Raw genomic sequence first — 21,502 nt, 5'->3', positions numbered from 1 at the left:
ATAATTCTTTTATTAAACTCTTATTTACGCATTTTAAGTATACCGTCTGTTTTCTGTTGGGATCCTGACACATGGGATCCTTTATCAGGAAACAAACACTGAGATGGAGTTAGGAATCCAAAGGCTTATCAGGAAATTATTCCTGTGAAAGATATAAAAGAGGAAAAGCAGGATTGGGCAGAGAGAGCCTTCAAACAATATTGCAGATCTGACACCTGAGAAAAGAAAGGAGCTGGGGGGTGTAGGATTCCTCATGCATAGCTTCAGATCACAATGCAGATCTGACAAAGTCTCAGCCAGCTCAATGGGGAGTTCTGGAGCAAATATGGAAGGTTAAAGCAGTCCGCCATTGGACAAAAATGACATGGCCCTATTACATCCATCATCTTTAGTCATTGACCCCTGCCTGTAAAGAGTATGACCTTGGTTCAAAAGCCGATTAGATTCTGAAGGCACTAAGAGCTAGAGGCTGTCAGCTAACCACAGTCTTTGCAGCTGAATGCAAGTCCTTTCCTGAAGGCAGAGCTTAATGGAACCGCTTCGTGGCTGTTCCCTCAGTCAAACTTATGCATTCCTGTATCTTCAAATATTATCAATATCAAGTAACTCATAATATCATACCTCCGTCTTTCTTTTATTAGTCGTAGGCTGATCTCACTGTCTACTAGTCCTTTCAATTTAGCTGTCTCTTCTCAAATTCAACACATCCCAAAACAAAATATTGATTTTTCTCTTCTCCCCACACCTGATGCTGCTCTAGGATTTAGGAATCCTTTAAACTCTACCATTCTGTACCCTGTGCTCAAGCCAAAACCATAGGCATTATTCTTGATCTCCTCATTCTGCACATATCATATCCTATTCATTATCAAGTCCAGCTTCAGAAATACGTCTCTCAACTTCATCTTTACTACCACATCCCTAGTTAAAGCCACTACCAGCTCTCAACCAGTACTGGAGCAGCTTCATAATTGGCCTTCCCACTTACATTCTTGTCACCTTCTAGTGCATTGATCAGAATGGACTTCTTAAAATAAATGTGGATCATGTTTATCTTCTGCTCAGAACACGTCAATTTACTTGTGACAAGTCCTCAATATGGCCTCTAAGAATCTCGGTGATGTAGCTCTTATTTGTTTTTCCGGTCTAATCTTGTGCTCCTTTCCCTCTTGCTCACCAGGTTCCAGTCACACTTGCCTTCTTTAGAGATCTTCTAATATTTCTGATTTTTTTATTTTCTCACTTCCAGGCTTCTGCTAAGAATGTTTTTCTTCTCACTCAAGTTTTCAACTGTTACTCAACTTTTATCATTTAGTTTCAATAAAACTTCCTCTATGGGTTGCTCTTTGAATCTCTTAATCTAAGTCAGGGCTCCCGTCATACTCACTCGTAGATTCCACTGCCCTCTTTTCACATAACTTATTATAGTTTACAATTATTTAGGTGTGAAGTTGGTTTGTTTAATGTAGGTCTTTCCCCTATACAAGGTCCAGGAACTCAGATACCATATCTGTTTTGCTTATAACTACATCCCCAGCATTTGGCACAGTGCTCAGCATGTCATTGGGTCTCAATTTAGACTTCTTTTCATGGACAAATGAACAAATAAGTATAGATCAAGTGATAGCATTAATATTTCATTTAATTTCATCTTACTTTTCTTTCAGAAATTCTATGATTGATATTTTGGCTCTCATCATTTTTCACTCATATGATTTTTCCATTGGTTACCTAATAATTTGGGGTTTATGACCGTTGAAACCCAGCAAATATTTTCAGTCATCTTAATACCTTAAATTTGTATACCTACAATCTTTAGTGTACCTTCATAAATATTAACTTTATTCAATGATGGAGTCATGACATACTGACTTTTAATAATTTCTTAGAAATCTACACTTTATATTACTCCTAACAAATAATGCATCTAACACATGAGATCCATTTATCCAGACATTGGCTGTGGCTTCTCCATGAGGAGACTGATTTCCTTCCCTAATTATGGACAATGTGTTTTAGCCCAGGTACGATAGGCCAAGGAGCCTTCTTCAACTCCTCCACCATAATTGTTTCCTGCCACCAAGCAAAGTGGCACATCTATTGATTAGATGAGAATGCCAGAATTAGACTGCTTTCCAACAGGCAGCAAAGTCGGTCTTTCCTGGTTTTCATTTTATGTACCTAAAAAAAGCCCCTTGCAGAGAAATGGGAAGTCTGTGAATGTAACATAGGGAATCTTAATTGAATATTGTCAGGAATTCTCTTTCTACACATTTGTAAAGAGGCAGAGACTATAAGAAAGTGCTGCCATCGTTCCCACCTCCTTATGAGGCATGAGGAATAGTTGTGCCTCTTTTTTTTTTTTAAAGATTTTATTTTTTTCCTTTTTCTCCCCAAAGCCCCTTGGTACATAATTGTATATTTTTAGTCGTGGGTCCTTCCAGCTGTGGCACGTGGGGCGCCGCCTCAACATGGCCTGATGAGCAGTGCTATGTCTGCGCCCAGGAGCCGAACCGGCAAAACCCGGGGCCGCTGAAGCAGAGCGCGCGTGAGCTTAACCAGTTGGTCACGGGGCCGGCCTCTGTGCCTCTTGATTTAATATTACACATTAGTCTTTACATAAACTTATGATATGTTAGTTCAAATAGTTTAAAAGATTTGATTAGGACACGCTTCCCCATCTGTACCCAACCCTTATTTTTTTCTTATTTGGTTACACATCACATCACATGATGAGAGTTGGAACCAGCCGAATTGTGAGACCACAAAGGCTTCTACTAGGAGAACGATGAGAAAGAGAACTTTTATTCAACACATATTGGGGTTGAAATAAACTAAATCCAAGAACCAAAGAATTTACTTTGAGTCCTTCATGGGTGCCATTACTCTCTAAATAGCTCTTGTTAAAATGTATATTGGGTTAAATCAATTCAGAGAAGCTGTGCTTGATACAAAAAGTGAAGACCTAAGTTGACAGGATCATGCTAAGTAAAAGAAAGCTAAGTAAGGTTTTTGTTAGATATTTAAAAATAATTTAAAGATAGTCCTGATGCTTGTGTGTGTTATTATAAACTGGTTAACTGACATCTCAATTAAGGCATCCCTTGGGAATGAAGCTCATTTATACGGAGTTAGTTATATTTAATAGCAACAACAAAAAGAAAATTCTCACAAACTATGTGAAGTAAAGCCTTTTTTTTTTTTTGCAACTGTAAATGCTTTGTATCTCTAAGTGCGACTTATTTTGCTTGTGTCCATTAAGTTGAAGGAAAGGGATGTGTTTCCTGGGAGAAGTGAAGCCCATAGTGACTTCTGTTCCTGACTGCTTCTTTATGCACCATTTTCTCTTTCTCAATTTCAGGGTCTCCTTCTAACTCTCCTACCCAAGTTTTTCCTTATGAAAAAAGTATATAAATGAATTCATCCTAGAAATATTTATTGACCAGCTACTATATATCAACCATTCTTCTAAGCACTGAGAAAATAGCAGTAAACAGACAAAAATCTCTGCCCTCATGGGACTTATATCTTTGAGCACTTGAAGGATGGTGACAGAGAATCTAATAGATACATCCAGATGAAAATCAAGGGAAAATCCAATATGTATTTTTAATTGCTTTGTTCTTTTTGGTGGAATCCCATCGGGGCTCAAAACTACTTGTATTTCCCCTAATTCTAGTGTAAGGAGACAAATATTAAATAATATAAATAAGTTAAATATTTGATGGTAAGATGTTATATTCAAAACAAATAAAAGTGTGATGGAGGGATGATGTATATGGATGTGCAATTTTAAATTGAATGACCAGGTGAGACCAGGTGTAAACATCTGAAGCATGTCACTTAACCAGTCATTTTGAATGTGAGTTTCCTATAGTGCCTAGAATGCTCTCTGGCACACAGAGGGAATCAATAAACATTTTTTGAATGAATAAAGGAACTGCCATTGTCATCAGTTAAGATTTTGGGGTTGTAGGCAGCAGAAATTGGTTCTGGCCCACTTCATACTTTATTAAAAGAATGTTACTTGCCTCCAGAAGTGACAAGATAGCTGCAGAGTCAGGCTTAGATGGGGACATGTATCCAATTATTGCTGCAATTATTTAGGTGCAAATATTTTCACCCTGTCCTTGAATATTTGCACTCAACACTTAAAGTCCCATGAGACAGAGTCTAATGTACCAAATGTGACTGAATCATCTGTCTCCCTTTGGATAGAAGAGAACAGGACACCTTGTTTTATGGTCCCACCAAAACTGCATGTAACTGCAGAGAAACAAAGAATTAGGATGAAATCAATGTGAAGGATGAAATCAGCTGGAAGAAACTGGATAGAAGATAGAACGAAATGCCCATCACAGGTTCCCATTCCTCTTAGTTTGCACTGCTTCCACAAAGTCAAGGTTGTGATGTAAGCGCATCCCCTGGGAGGAAAAAGAGACCTAGCAATTTGGCCTCTGTTAACGCCTCAGTATCTTCATCTTCTCCAGTTGAATAGCAAACCTTGTAGAACTGAGTGCGGGAACCTTGAACAGATGAGACTGATAAGAACAGCATTTTAAGGCAAAGATGACTGGATGTGACAATGAGATTGTGGGGTTGACATTGGAGAACAGTAAAGAGATGCTGAAGAAAGGTTAGGCACTAATGCCAAATATAAGGGTGGTGGCTTCAGGTAATGACATCTGTATACACAAGCCTTCCAATCACATAACTTCATAAAGTAAGTAATTGTTTCTAAACACTCATTTTCTGTAATGATTACAGTGCCAGTTTGGTTGATTATTGAGCAATTGATTACTGTCTCCGATAAAAAGTTGAAACCAGATGGTTTTTCGTTTTGTTTGCCTTTATAGATATAGCAGTGAATGTAGGACCATGACAACCTAGGGATTTATTTTTAAGCATGATTCACAGTAGTTTCATCCACTATCATTATGTAAGTCTGTCAGACATTTGGAATTGCTTTAATCTGGTAAATTTTATTGGGATTTTTACAAATTGTAAAATTATTCTCTTTAGTTTATTGCTGGAAAAGATTCAACTTATATGACCCCCAAAATTGACTTGCGTGATTGCAAATATATGTACTACTACTCCTGGGACCATTCCAAAACATTGCTGGAACTCTGATCCGCTAGCAGATTGTATGTGCAGGGAGCTATAGAGCTTACTTCGTAAGCCTCCTTTGATAATTTGAGTCCAGGTTTTTTACATAACGTTTGTTTAGATATTAAAGAATTGATAAGTTCAGACTGATAAAAATGATACCTTTGTTTGCTCTTGGAATGTATAGCTTATAATACTGAACCAAAAAAAATATCTACTTGTATGAAACTAGACTATAAAATTTTCTTCACAGCTTTCTTTGTTTTCCTGCTTTTTTGTTTATTTGTTTTTGCTGAGGAAGAGTCACCCTGGGCCAACATCTGTGCCAATCTTTCTCTATTTTGTATGTGAGTCACTGCTATAGCATGGCCACCAACTTTTGGGGTAGGTCCATGCCTGGGAACTGAACCCAGGCCACTGAAGCAGAGCACCCCAAACTCAACCAATAGGCCACGGGGCAGATCCCTCTTTTCCTGTATTTTTAATCATATTTATTTCTATGATTTGGCGTTAAAATGTATATAAAATGCCATTAAAGAGTGAATGAGAAATTAAAATTTAAGTATAATACAAAATCTAATAACTTGGGAATACATTATTTAGGAACTAAAAATCCTTAATATTCCATAACTTGTCAATTTTTTCCTTAGTGCAATAATGGTAATCTTTTGATCTTTTTGTTTTTCTCTCTGCAGTGCTTTAATACATTATTGAAACTACAGACTCACATCCACAGCGGTTGCATGTTAATAGATTGCATATTTTGAAAGCCTGAGGTATTTCATATGAAATATCCAATGTGGAAACTTTGAAGCCTAGAAGTCTGTGAAACCCCTGAATAAAGAATTCCTCACCTGGTATGTAAGAGAACTCCTCGCCACCACCATGACAAACCAGGAAAAGTGGGCCCACCTCAGCCCCTCAGAATTTTCCCAACTTCAGAAATATGCTGAGTGTAAGTATTTATATTGATAATATTATTTTATTTGGCATTTGTGCTAGACAAGGTGTCATTTATTTCCAAGAACAGATTATGGATCCTGTTCAGTATCAGGATAGATGTAGGTGTATGTTTTGCAATTGCAAGCGGGTTGACTTGAGACTCCCTTTATTTGGCATGAGGAAAAGGCAAAGGTAAACTTAAATCAACATGAAATCTAGAAGAAAAGGAGCTAGGGTGTTACATGCAAAACTAAACTTGGAGACACTCCAGGAGTAATAAAAGTGAAGCAAAAAATATGCCAGTTAGGGAGAATGGAGACTAGTGATACCCTGACCAAGAAGGGGAGGGATAAACAGAAGTATGGGGAAAAGTGAGGGTTTTTTTTCCTGTTAGCATAACATTTCAAAAAGGACTGAGAGTACGGAGGCATAGACACATTGTGGAGTTGGAATCAGAGGTTATAAAAGCAAGAGAAGATATCAGGACCTTAAGCCAACTTGTTTTGTGTCTGTGTTTATACAAAAGATAGGCCATGGTAGCTCTCTTTGCTATTTTTAAATATTAAGTTTCTTTACACATAAACAGTAAGATTTTATTTACAAGAAATTTGCTTTTACTGTAGATTTTCACGAATATATCTGTTTCACAAAATGAGTTGCAACTATAAATATGAATAGCAACTGGATCAAGGTATTGAAGAAAGAAAAGGAAGCCACCAATAAGTAGGAAGCACCAAAACGTTGGGAAGATGATGAGTAGAGAAAAAATTATACATAGAGAATATAATAAGAATGGTTAGAGTTGGGGGAATAACATGGTGACTGGGACAATCAAATGCAAGAAGTGGAAAGAGAAAAAGAACCAAGAGCACATAATAGTTAGGGAGGCAAAAATTGAAGCAACTGGAGATGCTTATGCAGACAGGAGGTGAGGCATATCAGAGATAAGCATCAGGAATGAATTGTATAATATTATGAAAAAGAGGCACAGAAAAATATTAAACACAGAAGGGGAATTTAGAATAATAAGAAATAGATGTGATAATAGTGAATAACACTCACATTTATAGGGTGCATGTTAGTCAAGAACATTGATAAACACTTAAGGTATATTATTAGAAAGGGCCAATTTCACAGGTTTTCTAGAGTCTTCCTCATCTTCCTAGTTCAAGGGCTGAAGTGTTCTGGGTGAGGCTGTGAGAGTGCTGCTGGGTAGTTGCAAGGAAGATTCAAATCCATAAGAACGTGTGCATTTTCTTTTTCTTTTTCTTTTTGATGGGGAAGATTTTCCCTAAGCTAACATCTGTTGCCAATCTTTTTCTTTTTGCTTGAGAAAGATTGTCCTTGAGCTAACACCTGTGCCAATCCTCCTCCATCTTGTATGTGGGATGCCTCCACAGCATGGCTGATGAGTGGAGTAGGTCTGTGCCCAGGATCCGAACCCATGAACCCAGGCCACCAAAGCAGAGCATGCAGAACTTTAGCCTCTAAGCCACTGGGCCAGCCCCAACATTTACATTTTCTTGGTTAATAAAAATACAACAACTGTCACAATGGAGGGGTGGTCAGAAATTTTTTATATCAAAATATGGTCCTCATATTCAAAGACTGTTTTGAGCCACGTCAAGCACATTTCATCCACTTATCACATGAAGAAAAGTTAGCCTAGAATGACTGAATTCTTATCTGCATTTTTATACTCAATAATTTCCAAATTGACTAAAAATTATTTATATTTTCCAACTTTTTATATGCTCTTTGTTGTTGTGTTATATCCAATAATTAAGTAAATATATCTGAGCATCTTCTTTGGGGAGAGTATTCTGCTTGACACTGCAGGAAATGCAGATATAAACAGATGTAGACCCTCCCTTCAAAGAATTTATAGGTTTTTTTTTTGCTTGAGGAAGGTTAGCCCTGAGCTAACATTTGTGCCAATCTTCCTCTATTTTGTATGTGGGTTGCTGCCACAGCGTGACTGACAAGTGATGTAGGTCCGTGCCTGGGATTTGAACCTGCAAACCTGGACCGCCAAAGCAGAGTGCACCAAGCTTAACCAGCACACCATGGGGCTAGCTCCAAGGAATTTATCATTTAATGGAGGCTAGAAGCTAATTGTACACGACTCTGTCTAGGCAGAATATTGTAAGTGCCACAAGGAAAATTTAGGGTGCTACAGGGCTTTAGTATGCAGTTGGAGATGGAGAAAGGAAAGTCTTCCTGGAAGAGGTAGAATTTGAAATGCAGCTTAAAAACTAAGTTTAAGGTAAATGGAGATGAAAATGATATAGATAAAAAGGAAAATTCAGCATATGTTTGAGGAAGGGAGATGAGCCACATTTAGCTACACTGCAAATTAAAAGAGTAAATGGAATTAAGGCTGTAAAAATGAGATGGAATTAAAATATACAATGCTAATCTTGAGTTAGGCAGAGAGGAGTAATTGTAGGGTTTTAAGGGTAGCGTGACATGAGCAATGCTATACTAAGAAGTTTACTTTGGCAAATGCGAAAATGGTATATGGTAATGGAAAGAGACTAGAGTCAAGCCAGTGGGTTATCGGAATAGACTAAATGATGTGGATGATGAAAGATGACTAGAAAAGCATAAATTCAGATACTGTAGCATTAAAACTAACAAAGGAGAGCTTGGGGAATAATAAAATAAGAGAATTGAAAGAGAAAGAAACACAGAGAGACAGACAAATACAGAGACAGACAGAGAGAGAGAAAAATCTAAACTTAAGCTCCAAAGATTCGACTTGGAGGATGGGGGAATTTGGTGACATAATCTCCAAGGTAAAGAAAACATTGAGTTTGGTTTAGGTTATATTGAATTTAGCTGGGTTATTAAAATATATTTTCCATTGTTTGGGTGCTTTCAGGAAAAATGCCTATGGAAGCACTAATATAAAATAAGTAAATTATTGTCATGATAGCTAAATTATCTTTTATAATGACTTTTGCTCAGATGTTCAAATTCCATTTGAACTGCTAAACAAGGTTTAACACTAAAGTATTAAGTATAATATAGGTTGTTACTTTCATTTGGTAAGAAATATGGGGGTACATTTAATTATATCATAAGAATGCTTGATGTAGTAACCAGTTTGTGGAAATGCTTAAGATAAGTGGTAATAAAAATTGTCATAAATGTAAAAGTTGTAACATATTGAGACAAAGATTAATGAACATTCAATAAATTGCTAGTAAGAAGTGACATGGTGAGTATAAGAACATTATTAAAATGGCTTTTATGAGAAGAAAAATTAACCAATTAACTGTGAATGAAAACATAGTGCTGATTCCATGATCATTTGACTTGCTACTCTGTTTTAAGTGACTAAGACAACATGAATAGTGCTAGACTTAATCCTCCAAGAAGTTTCCTGTATAATTAGGAAGCAAAGAATATCGTAATTAGAATGTATCCTTGTGTAATAAATTGCCATTGTCAAATATAACTGGAAAAAGGATTATTATCCTGAAGATTATAACAGGAGTATATTTTCCAAGCTATTCAGTACATGCAATCAGCTTATCAGCAACACTTGAGGATCAGATTTTTCATATTGCAATGCAATATTGGCAAGGTGATATTCCTCTGTAGTCTATTAGAAAAGTGGTATGTTGGCTTTGCTTTCTTGATTTTAATTGTTTTGTAATTTTCAATATGAAATTGTTTACATATATTAAAGTTCTAAATTTGAACAAACAAGTTATTGATTTAAGGTTAAATTTGCAGGATGCTAAGATTATACATGATATAAATTAAATATGTGATTTTTGAGGATGGAGTTGGGCTGTAGAGCTCTTGGTCGAATGAATGAGTTCATGGAAACTCTACCCCAGCAAAACTGAATCATTCAATGTGGGACCTAGATAATACCATAAAGATCATTTCCTCAAGTTAGCTGGTTTTGAATTCTCTCCACAGTCGCCACAATATACCCTGTGTCTTATTCTGTTTGAGCTTCTATAACAAACTACCATAGACTGGGTGACTTATAAGCAACAGAAATTTTATTTTATTTTTTGAGGAAGATTAGCTCTGAGCTAACTACTGCCAGTCCTCCTCTTTTTTGCTGAGGAAGGCTGGCCCCGAGCTAACATCTGTGCCCATCTTCCTCTACTTTATATGTGGGATGCCTACCACAGCATGGTGTGCCAAGCGGTGCCATGTCCACATCTGGGATCCGAACTAACGAACCCTAGGCCGCTGAGAAGCGGAATGTGTGCACTTAACCGCTGTGCCACTGGGCTGGCCCCTAAGCAACAGAAATTTATTTTCTCACAGTTCTGGAGGTTGGGAGTCCAAGATCAGGGTGCCAGCATGGTTGGATTCTGGTAAGGGTTCTCTTCTGGGCTGTAAACTGCCAACTTCTCTTTCTAGTCTCACATGGTGGAAAGAGGGAGAGAGGAGCAGCAAGCTCTCCAGGGACTCATATAAGGGCAGTAATTAAATTCATCAGGCTTCTGACCTAACGACCTGATCTAATTCTAATTGTCTCCCGAGCCCTCACATTGGGGGGTAGAGGTTCAACATATGCATTTTGCGGGGGATACAAACATTTAGTCCATTACACTCTGCAACTATAAATGTTCTTTTAACTGCTAGGCTTTCCTCATGATTAATTGGGAAAAAATAGAGTGATATTGGCACAGCATTCCTGGTTAGGCGGCTAGCACATCAGACAGCTTGTGTTCAAATCCTGGTCCCGCCATATTTTAGATTTCTGACTTTGGAAGAGTTACTTAGCATCTCTGTGTCCCATTTTTCACAGTTATAAAATGGGGAAAATAATAAATATGTCAAGCGTTGTAAGTACTGAATTAAATAAGTTAATGTACGTCAAAGAATGAGAACAGTGCCGGGAAGTTGTGATATAATTGTTTACAGTTATTCTTTTAATAGAGAGGGAGAGAATGTGTTATGTTGGCTGTTTGAACATATTGTTGATGATCAAGTAGAAAAGTGCCACATTTTGGAGCATTAAGAGTTGGTGTCTTTTTTTTCTGATACAAGACTAATTCTTCCCATAAGGTAGAAGCTTTTGGTGCTATTGGCAGCCTCGGTTATGTGTTGTCCCCACAAACGCTGAAGGCAGCTAATGTGAAGCCTGCTGTGGCTGCCTACAGCATGCTGAGACCATGCTCCTGTTTAGGGTTTCAGGCTGAGTCACTCCATGGGGAACGTTTCCATTGATAGGTGGGAGAGGAATATAATTTTCTTTTCCACTCTTTATATAAAGTCATCCAAACTGTTACAAGATAGAGAACTCTCACTCCCGCTGTGTAGAGAATTGAGCTTATCACATTATCAGTTTGTCCATGCTTCCTGCTATGGTTTCATGGCACAGCAATGGGTTAAGACACTCCAAGTCTTTTCATAGATAACAATATTTTCTATGTAAGATCTACACGATATTTCCAAGTGATTCATTATCTGCCCACGTATTGTCACTTAGGATTCGCTTTTTATTTGCTATATATAAAATGAGTTATATAGCATGCAAATTATTTTTGAAAAATACTGTGTTATTATGGTGGGAACACTTCCAAACTTTCATAAATTTCACACTGTTTATAGCAGCTGGCGTTGTAGAGATTTGCAAAATTATGATGAACTTGTTCTTTTCAATAAGGTCCAATGTGCTTAATGTTTGGACTTAGTGTACAAATTCTTCCATTGGAGCGAGGCATTCGGCACAGCTTAGTGGAAAAGGCACAGCTTTGCAGGCAAACCAGTATTTGACAGTGTTGAATCCCAGGCCCATCTTCTGCTTATTAGTGGTGTGACCTTGGGAATGTTACATAAACTCCCTGGGCCTCACCTTTCTCACCTGGAAAAGTAGAATTTCTCCTCAAAGTGTTCTTGTAGAATTTAATGAGACAATAATCATCACCATAATTAATAATAGATTTTTAGTGCCTCACTCTAGACAACACAGAAGTATTAACTCATTTAATACTCACATAAGCCTTAGAGAGAGGCAAATGATCTCTTTCAGGCAGATTACCTAGCACATAGCTGTGACACATAAGTGATAACAAAGATCAAAACAGTAATAATTCATTTATGATTCTAAAGAAGATTAATATGTTAATAAATGGGTTGTTAATTATGTTTCCAAAATAGGGAAAGCTGGAATTGGAGGTTCAGGTCTTCATAGCTTCATCAGCCACAGCCATCTGTCAAAGGGTTTTGCAAAGAAGCAAAGCTAGTAACTACGGCTTTGACCCCAAAATGTCTTTCTGGTTTCTTATCCTGGTAGATTGGACTGGATCGTGTGTGAGCCTCAGTGATGCTCTGCCTAAAGTAGAGGCAGATTTTAGCAATTCTACCCACACTCATTCCGCTTGTCCCTGGAAACTCCCTCACTGTTCCTTTACAAAAAACATGCGAGTGGAAAGAGAGATGAGAAGAAAATCATGAAGCAATTGTAATAAAAGTCAGATGAAGTCCTTTTCCATTTTAAGTAGCCATACTCTCCTGAGAAACCCCACCCTCTAGTGTGATGATCTAATTGTGTCTTTGAGACATGTTTTGATCCATACGAGATGGGACAAGGAGAGTGGAAGGAGAGAGACTTGACCTCCTCCCATGTGTTTATTCAATTTATTGTTAAGCAAATTTATATCACATGCTATAATCCTCTTTATGATTTGTCATGATGAGGTTAACTTTTACTTTGGGCCTAAGCCCTGTGTTAGATTGGCTCTATTTTGGGAGGCTAAACCACTTACTGATAATTACTCTCTTTGTACATGACAAAAGAGTCAGTGGCACTGGGTCCCTTAGCATAGTGGCTGAGAGTACATAATTTGATGTCATATAAAATGGGATGAGTTCTAGTGCTGTGATATACACCTCAGTTTCTTCATCTATGTTGTAGGATCGCACTGATGATTAAGTATGAAAACGCATGTAAAGTGCTATGATGAGGATTATGGTGGTGGTGACTGAAGTAGTTTAAAATCAAATGAGGACTTTTTCTCTTTGATTTAGGCCTATTCACTTATATTACTTAGGTGAAATGTCTTGACTTTACCCTGACACTTGGTCTGAAAATGGAATCTGTGACGCTATTTTAGATAGAACATGTCTCTCATTTCCGACCCTGTTTTTTCTGATTCGCATTGATTAACTCAGCAGTTCCTGGCTCTGACCCAGATGTTATTTCTGGAATGTATGTTGGCTGCGTAATCTCTTTTGCCTCATTTCTGGTTCTGGTTCCTATTTGTTGTACTGCTTCAGACTGAATTTCCTGTTGGTGGTTTCTCTGGGTCCATATGTCTTAAATTTTTCAATACCTAAATCTTGTAATAGTAAAAGAAAGTATTAACCGTGAATGTCTAAATTTCTGTTATTTTAGTATCTTGAAGACACACAATTTTCAATGATTTTTAAACATCTATTTTTTTGGACTTTTCAAACTTGCCAAAAATAACTCCGTTTTATTAAGATTTATCGTCAGACAAACTTTAATACTGAAGTTGGGACTTCTGTAAAGTATTGGTCAAAGTGTGCCAGATTATGCTGTGATTGAAAAATTCGCAAAATCTCAGAGGCCTAATAAAATAGCAGTTTATTTCTTACTCATATTACATTTCCATATCTGAGTCAGCAAAATGATTTAATTTCACATTGCCCCTCATCAAGGCCCAGTCAAATGAAGCAGTCATCAACTTCAAAAATTGGCCGATGCTGTGGCTGAGAGAAATAGAGAGCTTGTGAATTGGGTGCTGGCTCTTCAGGCTTCTGCTGGTAATGCTATGCCTACATTTCTTTGGCCTAAGCAATCCACATGACCACATCTAACTTCAAGGGAGTAGAGAAATGCATTCCTTCCATCTGTCCAGTGTCAGGGGAGAACTAAAATATTTGGTGAAAATATAAATGTAGCCAGTATCACACAGTAAAATATGACCTACCATTTAATTTGGAACACTAGTCAAGTCATCATAGTCTCTTTAAACTTCTGTTTCTTCCCCTATAAAGTGAGGATAATACTCCCTATGTATAAATAATGTGTTTTTATTACTAATATTAATATGACAAATTTATAACAAAAATTATCACTGATTCATACTTATTGAATTATATACTTCATCCTTAACTCAGTTATAGAGTAAAGGTTATTATTCACTCTAAGTTTCCTCAGTTGCCTCCATCCCTATTATGGCAAGGAGTGCCACATGCAAACATAAACATCAGTATGCAGGCTAGAGGAACTTAATTTTACTCATTGGTCATTATTCAGTCCACAGCATTTAGTACCTTTTACTCTTAGTCATTACGCTTGGCTCTGGGTAATACAGAAATGAATATTGCAGTGCTTTCAATCAAAGAGCTTAGTCTGTTTAGAGAGATAAATATGGTAGCAGATAATAAAGCAATGAAATATAGTCTCTGAATGTTACATATGCAAGACTCTTTTTTATTTAGATATAATTGATATATAACATTGTCTTAATTGTAGGTGTAAATATAATGATCTGAAATGTATTGCAAAATGATTACCATAGTAAGTTTAGTTAACATTCATCACCACACATAGTTACAAATATTTTTTCTTGTGATGAGATCTTTTAAGGTCTACTTTCTTAGCAACTTGCAAATATACAATACAGTGTTGTTAACTATAGTCACCATGTTGTACATTACATTGCTAGGACTTATTTATCTTATAACAGGAAGTTTGTACCTTTGACCAACTTCAACCATTTCACTACCCGCAAACCCCCAAGTCAGGCAATCGCAATCTGTTTGAGATTTTTTCAGATTCCACATATAAGTGAGATCATACAGTACTTGTCTTTTTCTGTCTGACATTTCACTTAGCATAATGCCCTCAGGTCCATGCATGTTGTCACAAATGGTAGAATGTCCTTCTTTCTCATGGCTGAATTATATTCTATTGTGAATGTCTACTATGTTTCCTTTAGCCATTCATTTTTCTATGGACACAAGTTTTTTCCATGTCTTGGCTATTGCAAATAATGCTTTAATGAACACAGGCACACAGATATCTTCTCAAGATAATGATTTTGTTACCTTTGAATATATACCCACAAGCGGGGTTGTTGGATCACACAGTAGTTCTGTTTTTACTTTTTTTGAGAAACCTCAATACTCTTTCCCTAGTGGCTATACCAATTTACATTTCCACCAAAAGTGTACAAAGGGTGCCTTTTTTCACATCCTTGCCAACACTTATCTCTTGTCTTTTTGAGAATAGCCATTCTAACAGGTGTGAGGTAATAGTTCATTGTTGTTTTGATTTGCATTTCAGTGATGATTAGTGATATTGAGCACCTTTTCATTTATTTGTCGGGATGTGATCTGCAAATAGGTGTCTTTCTTGAAAAGACTGGGTGTTTCAGCCTGCCACGTCTGTGCTATGCCCTGGGGGTTAGGTGGTTAAGAAGGGATTCTCTGTTACAGACCTGTGGGATCTGCAAACATAAGCCCTGCTGGCTACCAGAGCTAGGTGATCAAGGCATGTATCCCTGGTGGCAGCTGCAAAAGCCCAGGTGTCTGATGTATGTACCAGCTCCTTTCTGGTAGATACAGGTACCCTAGAGCGAGGCAGAGGGAGAGTGCTGGCCTCCCCACCTCTGGAGAGTATTGCAGTTGTGTTAAATTAGACGATTACCCCTCTGGCCACAGCTTTTAAGATAAACAAATAGGCTTTTTTCAGGGAAAGACTGAATACCTTAGTCTGCTGCCTCTTCACTGAATCTGGGGGCTATGTGATGGCGTATGCACATATTTGTGTATGAGCATATCTATGTGCACATGGGCCTGTGTATAAGCACTGAGAACAAGGCTGAAGAATTCAGCAACAGTCATAAAAGATGGGTTCGTGAATGCCGTTATTAAAAAATTGTCTCTGGAACCAGCCCTGATGGCCTAGTGGTTAAAGTTCAGCACTCTTACTGCTTCAGCGGCCTGGGGTCACTTCCTGGTCATGGAACCACACCGCCTGTCTGTCAATTGCCGTGCTGTGGCCATGGCTCACATAGAAGAACTTATAACTAGGATATACAACTATTCCCTGGGGGCCTTTGGAGAGGGGGAAAAAAAGGAAGATTAACAACAGATGTTAGCTCAGGGCAAATCCTTCTCTGCCAAAAAATAAGGCTCACTTCTGGAAAAATAATTTGTCCATTAACATATAGTTATTGGGAGACACTAAAGATATTAATTGGAGGGATAGCAAAATTGTAAGATTTGAATTTCAGAAAAAAGTAAATACAGAATAACCTTGATGAAAGGGAGACTGGAAAACAATTAGGAGGATATTCCGCTCGTACATCTTGTTGAATATGCAGGGTTACATAAGATTAAAGCATTGTTAACAGAGAGGTAAACACATATTAAAGTATCTTAGAGGCAGAATAAGCCAAATGCAATAACCAAAAGGATATGAGGACTAAAGTAGGAGGATAGGGTACTTCAGCTTGAGGAACTAAGTCAATGTGATTCACCAAATCCAGGAAAGGAATACAAAAAAAGAATAGGTTTAGAGAGAAACTCAAGTGGTTTGATTTTGCACATATTAAACCATAGATTCCCACAGAGTATCAGACTGAGGTATAAATTAGATTCTTTGGCATATAGGTCTGGAGCTCAAGAAAGAAATCAGAGGTGGAGATCCAGAATGGGTGTGCTTTCGCATTGTTTGTGGAAATCAAATCATAGCCATAGATTAGATGACCCAGTGGAAGCAGATTGAGCAAGAAGAGAAGGATGAGATGGAATGGTAGAGAACATTATATATCCAAGGTATTTGGAAGATGAGAGATCCACGAAATCAATTGGAAAATAGTACCCAGAAAGGAAGAAGGAAATAAGCGAATGAGAAGAATTCCATAATTGAGAGAAGAGAGGTGCTTTTAGAAGGTGAGATCTAACTTAAGTTAATAACCAAAATGTGTCCAGAGTCTTCATCATTTGGAATGTTACCAGTGATTTTAATAAACATTTTTTCTTAGAATAGTAGTGGGATGAGTGGAAAAGAAGAGAGGCAGAAAGACTACTTATAATTTGCTTTTCATAGAATCTTAGCTAGAAGGAAGAAAGGGGAAGGATCTTAGCCAAAATGAATAAGGTAATAAGAGGAATTTTGTTCTTTCACATAGGAGAGAAAGACATGCTTATAGAGGGCATTGTATAAGAGGATAACTTGTGAGGAAGCATTCTGAGCCTATGTCCAATCTTGATGTTTGTGTTGTTTAATGTTCTTAAGTCCATCTCTGTTTATTTTCTTAATGTATTGTTTTGGCTTTACAAAGTTACATAATCTTTCTAAACTTTAATTTTCTCAACTGTGTAATTAAGAAAATAATAAAGCCTATCTCACAAGATTGTTGTAAGACTCAAATAAAATAACATGTGTGGAAATGCTTTGTAAAGTGCAAACTACCATATGTAAGTTAATTATTGCTTTCACTGTTATTATCAATAGAATGTTCTCAGTTATCTTTCTACTGTTTCTTTTCTTTTTCTGTAGTTCAGTATCTCTACTTCTCCCAAATACACATTTATAATTTCATTATTTATTGGATTTTACACTTTGCTTCTTTGGGGCTATGTGAGAAATACCCTTTTGATCCTTGTGGCCCAATTTTTCACTTTTACCTCTTAGATCACAATTTATCTTCAAATCCTTCAGCCTCTTTCAAAGCCTTCCCTAGGCATCTTCAGGAGCAAGAATTATTTTCTCATACCCATAAATATATTATAGAGGAAAGAGCATTTCCAAGACTGTGGTTAGTCTGAGATTTTACCCTACTTACAATGTAATAAGTTAGCCTGCTATAGCTTCATGACAGTAAAAAAGACACGAGGCCCCTGGATCAGAGACAAAGGACTTTATTAATCATGTCACAGCAAACAGCATGTACCTCATGTTTTCATTGGCTCCCCTACTTCAAGTCCCATAGGGAAACATGAAAAGGGCCAGGTTGCCTCTGCACAAATAGTGAGTTGAATTGTAGGAGAGGAACCCCTTAGAGAACCTGGATCTATTCTTACAGACAGTAAACAAATCTGCCTTTTGCTCAAGAGGGGGTCATGATGTGTGTCAAAGGTTTTTCGTGACAAAAACACCCTTGAAACAATAGTCTGAAATAAAAGTAGTCTGTGCCTCTGCTTGTGTAACCTGCAGGAACATGAAATAAACATTGAGAATTGTCTCCCAATAAACATAAGCTTATAATAGTCATTACCACCATAATCAGTAGTCTCAAGACTGATAAAAAAAGCATATTTTCTCATGAGGTTGCCCTTCAGTCCATATGAAGGTAGCTTTAGATTTGTGCCCAAAAGGCTCTTTGTCTTGATCTCTGACCCCTTTTCTTTCTCTTTTCCCTACCTCTAGGTTTTCAGATCCCTTCTATTTGTGTTCTATGTCTTCAAGGTAGAAGGAAACTCACCCACTTTTCTATATTCATCCATGGAGGATGAAGGGGAAGCCATTTAGTTGCTGGTATTTGGAGCCTAGATGACAAATAGGCTTAATTCTTAGATTTCATTCAAAGAAATAAGTCTCTTAAAACACAAACATTCACACACACACCTTTTTCTTTCAAGTATCAATCACCATTAGCTTATTTTTCAGTGTTTTATTGTAGAATGAATACAGAAAGGAAGGATTTGGGAGAAGGGGACAAATAACCCCAATCCTTTTGCAGAATATTGTGAGAACTCCTTGCAATTGAATGAATTGTTGAGGATGCTGTTGACTTCCTGCCCAACATCATAAGTGCTTCTGGAGCAGAATGTATTACTGTTTGAGCTGCTACAGCTGCCAAATGAAAAGTGGCATCTAGAGTGTTTTTCAGCTTAGTTTCTTACTAGATTAGGGTAATCCATTGTCCCCTGAAACCTATCCCCAAACTGAAGTCAGTGGGAAGCCAAAGCTCTCATATGAAAAATCAAGAAGAGTAAAATACTGGTAGCTACAGCTTTGACTTGGACAGGAGAGTCCACCAGATGTTTATAAAATTCTGCCAAATGTTTCTGGTTTATAGTTCCCCTTTGGATATCAGAAATTAGTTATGGTATTTTTTTTACTTCTGCCAAATGAAAGTGTTTCTCTAGAAATTGACTCTTAAAAGCTCTGCCTTGGTTAGAAGGTATTCAAGGAAGTAGTCTGTAATGAAAGGAATCCCACAGAATTCACAAAACAGAGGACATATTCTGATTATTGGTGGAATATGATTTTATGTGACTCCTGAAATAGTCTATTACCAATATCAGGTTAGGTGGTTATGATGGAAAAAAATTAATACATACAATTTTTTAAAAAACTTAAAAGTCATTCTAAATAAACCTTTCTGGAATTGTACATTTTCCCTTCCACCTCCCTTATACTCACTTCACAGGTGTCAGAATTTTAAAAAAATTAGCATCTTAAACATCTTGGACTCTTTTGGATCAGAAAAACTGAACCCTAATAATCTCCAGTCTCTTCTCTCAAAGACATCAGACATTGCTCTCACATCTCTGGCAGGTATTTCTGAAGCAGCAATAACTGCTTCCACAGGCCATTTATAAGGCACTACTATTTGGTACCCCTTCATTTAATGATAATTTCTCCCATTTCCAAAGTTGCTTTCTGGTAAAGTTACCTTGCAGAAGTCTTCCTTCTCCGTCTACTGTTGGCTGCCATAATCATTATACTGAGTTCTGTGCTAATTTTCCTTTTGTTGCCTTATCTCCCTGTATGATAAAAAAAAAAAAAAAGCATACAGCTGAGAAGTAAAAAACAATACCATTAACTCAAGAGTTCCCTAAAGTAATCCCTCAGAGAACCCAACTTAGAGAAACAGACATTCTTAAAATGATCACCTATAAAATTCCACGTGTCCTGTGGTTGCATATTGCTCCGCTCTTCCTAAGCCCACATTGCATGTAAAACACGAGAACTCTTCCTTGTAGTTTCCCTTTCATCTACTCTTTCAGGTCCTTGGCTATCTGAAAACTTCAGTGTCAAAAGAGCTTATACTTTGTGTGAGATTCTTTTTCACTACAGCCTATAGGCTGAGACATTTAGAAATGCTCTTATGATACTTTTGATTTCTACCCGGCCATAGAAGTTGGTCCCAACGCTTGTAAGGGGAGCATGCTAAGGTGTCAGTAATTTCTCCTGTGAGAGGTACAGAATAGCTCAATACCCAAAAGAAGTTGGAATTGACTCTAGTTAGCAACATTAGTCTGGTTACAAGGGCTGGATCCATATGCATCATTTCTCTGACCTCTTCATTCTCCTCTGGCAATTTCAGGCACTCCTCAGTATAGCCAGCTCAGGTGTAGATAACTTTGTACAATCAGACCACAGAGTTAATGTCAATAGTCTCTGCAGGGAAATGTGGACAGCAATGCCCAGAGATGGACTAAATAATAATAGTCCCCTGAGACTCTTTGTCCAAAATTCTTCTTCCTCTGTTAGTGCAGATACTTTAGGTTGCTTACACTTTTCTCAGGGTGTTGTAAGACAGGAGCTACAATAGGGTTCTATTGAAGGTAGTGTGGCCAAATCCGATAGGATGGTGTTTTGTCCAACTCTAGGAAAGAATCCATTGGAAATGTAATTTACCAGTTTCTGCTGCACACTTCCTCAGACTGCAATGATAGCTGTAGGTGGGGTGTCCTTTTGAGGTCACCCATAGCACCACCTCCACTCATGAAAGTGAGGATTGGAAGTTCTCATTCCAGTTGTCTGAGGTGTTCATCAACTTCTCAGCTTTAAATCAGATGCATCTTCTGAGTTGATATATGATCCTTGCCTCTTCAACTATTTTTTTCCCCTGGTTCTCCATAACCTCTGACTTCCCTTGATCTCCCTTGAATTAATCAAAACCACAGGGATACTCAGACGTCTGGTAGATTGATTGCTGGCAGAGCTTGGCACTGGGCCATATATTACTCCTACCAGGCCTTGTTTGAGTCTCAATGGCTGTTTTTTCCTAAGCCCTCCTCTCTAGCAGCCTTTGTAAAAACTTTCTAGTAAACCACGAAATAGCATATGTCTTGTCCTCTCCAGCTCGTCAAGAACCTAGTGTATATATGTTGACATTTCCTTACCTAGTGAAGATTTGCTCTCTAAACTACTAATAGCACAGAACTCTGGACAGAGAGGTACTACTTCTTTCTCCAGGTTCCTCCAGATTCTCCTTCATAAGCTGTCTTGAAGTTGGCATTCTAAACTCCTCATATTTTGCTTGTATTTCAGAGTCCATATTTCTGTTGTGTAACTATGACTTCTTCAATAGATAGTTCATATTCTTCTCCCCTGGAACTTTCTAAACAGCCTCTCAAATATTTTGAGATATAATGTCTAGTGATATCTAGCAGAAGCTGTGTAACTCATCTATTATCGTCCACACAGAGTCTGATGTGTGAATGGCACAGATGTGATATAGACTCCCACAGCTACACC

General features: G+C 37.6%; 1 protein-coding gene across 8 annotated transcripts in view; it reads left to right on the top strand.

Moving 5' to 3' along the window:
- The window catches only part of DGKB (diacylglycerol kinase beta), a 675,344-nt gene that overhangs the window by 60,840 nt on the left and 593,002 nt on the right, over positions 1–21,502 (top strand). For all 8 annotated transcript variants that reach the window (XM_070264567.1, XM_023639309.2, XM_070264566.1 and 5 more), the window contains exon 2: positions 5,805–6,064. In XM_070264567.1, the coding sequence (XP_070120668.1) occupies positions 5,995–6,064 (70 nt within the window). In that variant the 5' untranslated portion in view covers positions 5,805–5,994. The remainder of the gene's footprint in view (positions 1–5,804; positions 6,065–21,502) is intronic.

The sequence above is a fragment of the Equus caballus genome, chromosome 4 (assembly GCF_041296265.1).
Source record: "Equus caballus isolate H_3958 breed thoroughbred chromosome 4, TB-T2T, whole genome shotgun sequence".
Lineage (NCBI taxonomy): Eukaryota > Metazoa > Chordata > Mammalia > Perissodactyla > Equidae > Equus > Equus caballus.
This window is presented reverse-complemented; position numbering and strand designations above follow the sequence as displayed.